Source organism: Mandrillus leucophaeus, unplaced genomic scaffold (genome assembly GCF_000951045.1).
Source record: "Mandrillus leucophaeus isolate KB7577 unplaced genomic scaffold, Mleu.le_1.0 Scaffold250, whole genome shotgun sequence".
Classification (NCBI taxonomy): Eukaryota; Metazoa; Chordata; class Mammalia; order Primates; family Cercopithecidae; genus Mandrillus; species Mandrillus leucophaeus.
Window position 1 is genome coordinate 1,025,362 of NW_012102588.1, and position 9,411 is coordinate 1,034,772.

General features: G+C 40.1%; 1 protein-coding gene across 2 annotated transcripts in view; it reads left to right on the forward strand.

The window, feature by feature from the left end:
• GRHL2 (grainyhead-like 2 (Drosophila)) overlaps nucleotides 1-9,411 on the forward strand; it is a 199,417-nt gene that overhangs the window by 45,287 nt on the left and 144,719 nt on the right. For both annotated transcript variants that reach the window (XM_011983481.1, XM_011983482.1), the window contains one exon: nucleotides 8,066-8,261. In XM_011983481.1, coding sequence (XP_011838871.1) covers nucleotides 8,066-8,261 — 196 coding nt within the window. The remainder of the gene's footprint in view (nucleotides 1-8,065; nucleotides 8,262-9,411) is intronic.

A 9,411-nucleotide genomic window follows, 5' to 3' on the forward strand; every position in this document is an offset into this window, starting at 1 on the left:
TGCTTCTAGAAGAAAGCCAAAGGCTAAGCTAGAGAAGAAGGTTTTCCAGGTCCCAGGGTGAAACCAGGTTGTTGTGAATCCAAGGTAGGACAAAAGCCAGTGACTGTGCATGGGAACTGCTGGGTTTTTTATTTGATGATTCAAAATGCCACTGTTTTGGTGTCATTGGTGGATCCGACAGTTCAGTGACAGTTTTCTTTTTTCTTTTTTTTTTTTTGAGATGGAGTCTCGCTCTGTTGCCCAGGCTGAAGTGCAGTGGCTTGATCTTGGCTCACTGTAGCCTCCGCCTCCCAGGTTCAAGTGATTTTCCTGCCTCAGCCTCCCGAGTAGCTGGGATTACAGGTGTGCACCACCACGCCTGGCTAATTTTTTGTATTTTCAGTTGAGATAGGGTTTCGCCATGTTGGCCAGGCTGGTCTCGAACTCCCAACCTCAGGTGATCCACCTGCCTCAGCCTCCCAAAGTGCTGGGATTACAGGTGTGAGCCGCTGCACCTAGCCTTCGGTGACAGTTTTCTTTTCATAGTCAATCATCTTTCCATGATACAAATTAAATGGTAGATTTTGTAATAAATAACACATAGGCTGTAAAAGTTTTTAGCAAAGGGAGGCCCTGAAAGACTAAAATAGGGAAAATCCTGGAAAATTTTTTGGAGGATGGGATGCTGCAGCTGGACTTTGATAAGAGCACAATTTAGATAGAGAAGCAGGAAGGGAATTTCAGGCAGGGGAACAGTCTGAGCAAAGGTATAGAAGTAAGAATGGGCATCTTTAGGAAGCTGCAGAGAAAATGGCTTAATTCCTTATATTAAATGAGTACAAGGAAGTAAATTTTGAAAAGTAGATTGGGACCAGATAATAGAAGACCTTAAATGTCAGATGGAGGATTTTGGACTTGATGTTATAGGCAGTGAAGAGTCATAGTACACGCTGAAAAATCACGTTCTGTGAAGATTATCTCACTAGCCTTCAGTATGGATCAAAGAGGGGAAAGTTGAAGGCATGAAGAGATAAGACTGAAGCTGTAATCATAAATATGGTGATTGACTTCATGTAAGGGATAAAGAGAATAATAGCTAGCATGTATGCTGCTTTTATAGTGTGTCAGTATATTTAATTCTGACAAAAATAGTAGGAAGTGAATATCATTATTCTGTCTACATTGGGATATGTCTCCATTTTATAGGTGAAGAAACCGATACACAGAAAGGTTAATTAAGTAATCCAGGGTAACACAGCTAGTAAGTGGTGCAGCCAAGATTTGCACACAGGCAGTCTGGCTTCAGAATCTGGATATTAAAACAGTACATAAGGTTTGGCCTTGAGTGACTGGGGACAGATAATGATGAAGAGTGTCTGGTTGAGAAATGATGATTCACTTAGTGTTGAAGACATTGAGTTTAAATTGAAAGGGTTCTTTTTTTTAACTTTTATTTTACATTCAGGGGTACATGTGTAGGTCTGTTATATAGTAAACTCATGTCACAAGAGTTTGATGTACAGGTTATTTCATCACCCAGATACTAAGCCTAGTACCCAATATTTATTTTTTATGCTCCTATCCCTCCCCTCCCCTCACCCCCGGCCCTCTGGTAGACACCAGTGTCTGTTTGTCTCTTTGTGTCCATTTGTTCCCATAATTTGGCTCCCACTTATAAGTGGGAAGATGCAGTATTTGGTTTTCTATTCCTGTGTTAGTTTAAGGATAATAACCTCTGGCTCTATCTATGTCCCTGCAAAGGACCTGATCTCGTTCTTTTTATGACTGCATAGTATTCCATGATGTATATGTACCATATTTTCTTTATCCATTCTTCTATTGATGGGCATTAGGTTGATTCCATGACAAAAGGATTCTATGTAGAAATACAGAAATGGTTCTCAGGTACTATATGTCTGTTAGTCATTAAGGTAGAGCAATGAAAGCTGTAAGAACAATGATGTAGATAAATAAGAAAAAGACCAAGGAATGGTCAGAGTTAGAGAAGGAAGAGGAGAGTTCAGGTAGAACAGAAATTAGAAAAGAATGGTTGGCTAAAAAGAAGAACCACCTTAGCATACTGTCTCACAAGTAAAGCAGGATTTTACAAAAGTAAAAAATGGACAAGAAAATTCAAGGAGTTAAGACCCAAAAACAGTCCATTGGACTTTGAGCTGGTTATTAGTAGAATTAGCTCTATGGAGGGTACTACTACTATCTAACTATTATCTAGGGAAGATCTGTAATGCACCAAGCACTTCAAATGGAAATATCTGAGTGATTCCTTTAGAATAATATAAAATATCAGGATACAGAAGAAGAAATGGAAGCTCAAAGAGATACCTGCTCATCAAGGAGATGAGCAACTCATCTGAATTCACTCATTGATAGAGCTGAGATTTAAACTGAAGTTACTCAACTCCAAAAGCATCCTTCCCCTAGATCAAGACAAAAATTCCGTAAAACACAAACCAATGTCCTTGTAGAAATGGATATGAGAAGTTGATTAAAAGTAATAATTTGTGTGCGTACTTCACTGTCCTAGTTTTTTCCTTTGTTATTTTCTTTTCTTTTTTTTTTTTTAAATTTCTTTTCTTTGTTTTTGTTCTCTACAAACCATGTGTCTAGGGCTGATTTTCAACAGATCACTGTGAGGGAGCTGCCCTGCTACATAAGAAGGCCTGACCTGGAAGCAGATCATCCACTAATGGTTTAGCACCAGGTTCACCATGAACATGCATTGCGTGACGGGCACTGTCCTAGTTTTTGTTTTGGATCCCAAGTGTCTTTATAAGTGGATTTGTGTCTGGATCTGTTGACCATTATTGCACATATCTTTAGAAGGGGAAAATGTTATGTGTTAAGCTTCCTCTGCTTCTCCCCAGTAAAGCATTCCTATATTTGACTCCTGTTGTACTCAGGGGAGCATGGAGGGGGCTGTCCTGGCAGAATGCTCTGGAGCCTTGTGGACTGGCTGGTCTTGGTCTCAGTGGCACAGCTGCGTGGTCCCTTTCACTGCTTCAGCTGGTGACTCGTCTTTCAGCCATCTCCCAGCAGTGCAGTCATGGATTAAAGAAAACAAACGAGAAAAAAAAAAAAAAAGTTGTCTGTGTGACATGGCCTTAGCCTTGCTGTGATTGCTCTGGCAATCACCAAAATTTTCCTCCAAAGCAGGACCTTGGGATTGAGTTTACAGTTGCTATTTACCATTCTGTGTTTGAGGCTACCCAGGACCTAGCCCACTTAAAGCTTCACAGAGGATATTTAAGAAATGGACCAGAAAAGAATTAGAATTGCCCTTCCAAAAGAGCAATGATAAAACAGCTTCAGAGTGTTCCTAATTGTGGTGAAAGCTGCTCTGTGAAACTTTCCTTTCTTTGCAAGTCTACATTTTTGCTCAGTGTACCAGAGAGATTGTTCCGTTTTTATCAAATTAAACTTCATTCAACAGTGCTGTGTACCAGAGAGATTATAATTTGCGAAGAAAAAAACACAGTCATTGTGTAGTTAAAGGGAAGAGCACAAAAGGCCCCTGTGGCTGTCAAGAATGTGAAAAAAAATGGCTAATAAAGTTGTGATTTCCCAGAATATTTTTTCTACTGATCACGTAAGGATTCATCAACAATTTCATTATAGGGGAAAGGCTGATGCCGCTCTTAAATTTATGAGCCAAGCTTTGTGCTAGGAAACATGAAATCAGCAAGCTAAGAGACTCAGCAGGAGGGAGTAGGGGTTTCAAGAGGAAGATTTAGGGAAAAATCTCTCCAATGAATCAGGACACATTTTAGTGAAAATCGAGACTTGGCTCTGATCCTTCGGCTTGGTGCTTCCTGCTAAACTTTTGGAATTTAGCCAGTGTTATAATTAACACCTCACCCCACCCACACTCCTCCACAGCAATGTGTGTGTCTCTGAGGCATGACAGAGTAAAATCCTCATCCTTTTCAATAGTGTGGTCACTCCAAATAACGTGAAGTCCTTCCTGCAGGACTGGGCATTTTTGGAAGTGTGCATGATGCCTGTGCCATCATGGGCAATAACTGAGGTTCCAAATCCTCTATTTTACTCTCCAAGTGGAGGCTGTAGGCCAGGCACCCAGGGTGGCCCCAACTAATCAATTGTGGTGGGCCAGGTGACACTGTCACAGCCCGGGCCCACCACCTCTGCTGCCTTCTTAGTTCTTCCCGAAGGCCTCATTATAGATCCTCAGGAGTCCACCAGCATTTCCTGTCTCCAAATCTAACCCTGCATATTTAGAAGTTTTCTACATGGAAATGCTAGTTTATCATTAGATTAAATGTACATTTTTTCTAACGGACTCTCCAAAATAAATACAAATGTGCTCCTTTTGTAAGAAAATCCCATTATTCTGCATACTACCAAAGTATCCTTCACTTTTAAAAGCATTTCCCACATCTCCCCATCTCAGCACTGACCAGTACATTCCTACCTATGCTTCAGCTTTGTTTAGAAATGTTGGCCCCCTACTTTGTCCCCTCTTTAGGTTAGTCCCCTCTGTCATGTGCCCTCACAACACCACCCTTTCTCACATGCATGGCCCTGTAGTAGTGATATTCTCTCTCTCTGGCAGGTGCATGGGGTAAGGAACAGTATGTTACATGCCACTCCATCCTTAACAACCAGCACAATGTCTGGCAACTACTGGGCTCTCAATAAATATTTAAAGAATATTGTTAAATGAATAACTTTAATTTCCCTTCAATTAATGATTATCTTTAAGACTTTTAAATTATTCTCAACTTTACCAAAAATTGATATATCCACAAATTTTACGGGAACATAAAACTGTGCAGTGATAGTCATACCTGTTATTTGGAAAGTACTATGCAGTTTGCAGCATCCTATTTTATCAATTATTTTATTTGATCTTCACAAGCATATTGTAAGGTAAGTAGGGTGGGCATTACTATTCCTATTTAAGGCAGGAGAAACTAAACGTTAGACATTACCCAGCTTCCCACCACTGTAAATGGTGAACAAGTACTTACTTCTAAGGCCTATGCTACTCCATGTCACCACAGTGCCTAATAGTATTGTAGTAAGCCCGCCAACCAGGGTGGTTTTTTTACCTTTTTTTTTTTTTTTTTTGAGATGGAGTCTTGCTCTGTCACCCAGGCTGGAGTGGAGTGGAGTGGCACAATTTCGGCTCACTGCAATTTCCTGCCTCAGCCTCCCAAGTGGCTGGGATTATAGGCACACATCACCATGCCCGGCTAATTTTTGTATTTTTAGTAGAAATGGGGTTTCACCATGTTGGCCAGGCTGGTCTCGAACTCCTGACCTTGTGATCTGCCTGCCTTGGCCTCCCAAAGTGCTGGGATTACAGGTGTGAGCCACCATGCCTGGTCTTAGGGTGTTTTCTCATGTATTCCAGAGCCTGATTCAGAGACCTAGCGACCGGAATTCCACTCCGCTAAACATGCATTTCCCATCTGTCACATCCCAAACATATCTTACCAATGTCAGTGTCTTTTTTTCTGATTTTACACCAAAGCATGCACATGACAGCACATAAAGGGCCCTTGACACACTCTTTGTTGTGAGTTCACACCAGTTCTCCATCACAAAGTGAACTGAGGAACCATGTACCATTAGGAGATCCCATAGGAGGGTCAGCAAAAATAGACCTCTTTTTTTTTTTTTTTAAGTCTTTCTTTTTCTATTTTCCATTTTAGTTTATTTCTATATTTTTCATTTCAATAGCTTTAGGGGTACAGGTGGTTTTTAGTTACATGGATGCATTGTATAGTGGTGAAGTCTGGGCTTTTAATGCACCTGTCACCTGAATAGTGTACATTGTACCAATGTTTATTAGATAACTCTGTTTGCCTTTGCATACCCATAGCTGCTTAGCTCCCACTTATAAGTGAGAACATGTAGTATTTGTTTTTTTGTTGTTGTTGTTCCTGAGTTACTTCATTTAGGATAGTGGCCTCCAGTTCCATCACTGTTGCTGCAAAGGACCTTATTTCATTCTTTTTTAATGGCTGAGTAGTATTTCATGGTGTGTGTACACCACATTTTCTTTATTCACTCATCGATTGATGGGTACATACTTTTTTCCCATACCTTTGCAATAGTGAATTGTGCTGTAATAAACATATGAGTGGAGGTGTCTTTTTAATATAATGACTTATTTTCCTTTGGGTAAATACCTAGCAATGGGATTGCTGGAAAGAATGGTAGATCTACTTTTGGTTCTTTGAAAAATCTCCATACTCTTTTCCATAGAGATTGTATTAATATACATTCATATCAACAGTATATAGCTGTTCCCTTTCCACCGCATCTGTACCAACATATGTTGGTTCTTGGCAAAAAATGACCTCTTTTATGACTGCATGACCATCAGAAGGCTTTGGTAGTTGAATTTCCATTGAGTGACATTGGTGTTGCCTTTGCCAGCCTTGTCACATGTCCCTGCCATGTTATGATGCGCTGACTTAGGTGTTACTGAAATACAATGTCTCATTATTCTATGTTGGTTTCATTTCAATGAACAAGCATGTGAGGGCTAGGAGAGAAGTGATCAAACCTCTGCAGGCTCTGTTGTTTGATAGCTGAGCACCCAGCATGGGGAGATGCTGAGGACTGTCATGGTCTTTGGGTACTTGAGTCATCACACTCACCTGAAGACATTGCCTTGTTTGTCAATTGCTGCTTTATGCAAGGCTAGCTTGGTTAGGATTGATTGACTCCCACCCATTTCTGTTTCTACTGTAAATTCCCCATATAGACTCCCTCACTTTCCATGATGGTCTTTGTAGTTTGTGGCTTTTATATCACCTAAATATTGTAGAATTCTGTAGCAGCACAGAATCTAAAATAGAGTCCGTCTCATTCCTGGTGTTCCATATCATTTTACACAGCATTACCTGTAATACATTGTGTTTGCAAAGTAGCTTACATTGCCTTTTTAAATTGAGACATGGGTTCATCTATAATTTGCTAGTAATTTCAAGTATAGATTAAACTAGATAAAAGTTTTCAATAATCATTAGCATATTGATTACATTTAATGTCTTGCATTTATTTATAATGAGAACTCAGAGAATTAAATGAAACCTGCTCTCTCTTAGGGTTCCATTCTTGCATTCATTAATAAAGAACAATTAGACCAGGCATGGTGGCACATGCCTATAATCCTTGCGCTCTGGGAGGCCCAGGCAGATGGATCACCTGAAGTCAGGAGTTTGAGACCAGCCTGGCCAACGTGGCGAAACCCTGTCTCTACTGAAAATACAAAAATTAGCCAAGCGTGGTGGCAGGCGCCTGTAATCCCACTTACTTGGGAGGCTGAGGCAGAGAATCCTTGAACCTGGGAAGCGGAAGTTTCAGTGAACCAAGATTGCGCCATTGCACTCCAGCCTGGATGACAAGAGTGAAACTCTGTCTCAGAAAAAGAAAAAAGAATAAATAAATAAAATTACTTGGACCCTAGAATGACTGGATACAGAGCCCTGAGTTTGAAGAGGACCAACTGTCTGTGCTGCTATAACAGAATACCTGACCCTGGGTAGAAATTTGTTGGCTCACAATTCTGAAGGTTGGGAAGTCCAGGATCAAGGGGCAGCATCTGACCAGGGACTTCTTGCTGCATCATCTTATGGGGAAAGATGGAAGGGTAAAGAGAGAGCCAAATGGAAAGAGAGCAAGAGGGGGCAAATCTATTTCAGTCACAATGAACCCACTCCTTTGATAATGGCATTAATCCATTCATGACCTAAACACCTCTTAAAGAGGAGTGGGCTCAATACCACATAGAAGCCCTACCTTCCAATACCACCACAATGCTGATGAAATTTTAACTTAGGTTTTGGAGGGGATGAACATTCAAACCATAATATCAATTTATACTGGGACTACTTTTTAAAGACTTATTACTTTGCATAGACAGTAAAAAAAATAAATCAGTTGTCACTTTAACTTTAATCTTCTTCCCTTCCTTCTCCCCCATTCTGGGGAAATAAAAATTAAGGTTTGTAGTCATGTAATGTGTATATTATCAGGGGTAAGAAATTTGCTGTCTCTGATAATGAACCTCACATTTCTCTTGTTTTTACAGTAATAAAAGACTAGTGGCCTTAGTGCCCATGCCCAGTGACCCTCCATTCAATACCCGAAGAGCCTACACCAGTGAGGATGAAGCCTGGAAGTCATACTTGGAGAATCCCCTGACGGCGGCCACCAAGGCCATGATGAGCATTAATGGTGATGAGGACAGTGCTGCTGCCCTCGGCCTGCTCTATGACTACTACAAGGTAGGTCCCCAGCCTCCACTTTTCTCTTCTTCCTGCTCCAGGACATCCGTTTGCTGGTGGGAAGAAGGAATAGATTCTTCGTCCCAGACCAGGAAACTAATAGCATTTCCAAACTCAGTATAGAATTCAGCCTCTTCCTGTTCTCATTGCCCCCTGCTTCCCCATCTACAAAGCTCAACTTGATCACCCACCCAGATGAAGTGCTCATTTTGGGATAATATTTTTTGTGTTCTTTGTTCACATGCATAAATATTATTTGCATATTATTCTTATATTACAAATACTTCCTTGTTACCATGTTTACTTTAGGATTATTGTTTTTGCTGAATGAAGTATATTACATTGTGTGGCTTTATTAGTCCATTTTCACACTGCTGATAAAGACATACCAGAGACTGAGAAGAAAAAGAGGTTTAATTGGACTTACAGTTCCACGTGGCTAGGGAGGCCTCAGAATCATGGCAGGAGGCAAAAGGCACTTCTTACATGGCAGTAAAAACAGAAAATGAAGAAGATGCAAAAGTGGAAACCCCTGATAAAACCATCAGATCCTGTGAGACTTATTCGCGATCACAAGCACAGTATGGGGAAAACTGCTCCCATGATTCAAATTATCTGCCACAAGGCCCCTCCCACAACACATGGGAATTATGGGAGTACAATTCAAGATGAGATTTGGGTGAGGACACAGAGCCAAACCATATCAGTGGCTATACCATAAGTTAGTTGCTCAGTAGTTGAACATTTAAGTTGCCTCTAGATTTTTCTATTTATAAGAAACATTCAGGGTTTCTAGATTTTTCAATTTTAAAAGGAACATTCTGATGAATACTTTTGTGGAAGACGTTTGCAGTAATTTCAATACCTAATTTTGTTACAATCCTAACTTTCTCCATTTGTTTTGATGAGTAGTAAATTTTTATTTTGAAAAACTCTTAAGGCAAAATAAATGTAAAGCACTTATTTCAAAAATTTACTTGCCATATACTACCTATAAAATAGGAGTATTTCAGGAAATCAGACAAAAAACAATAGTTTTTCTCCAGCATAAAGAACTATGCCTGGTATGACCTGCTCCTTTTGAATTATTGAAGTGTAAAAAATTGACAAGTATTTACTGAATGAGATTTATTACCTGCCTTGATTGTAA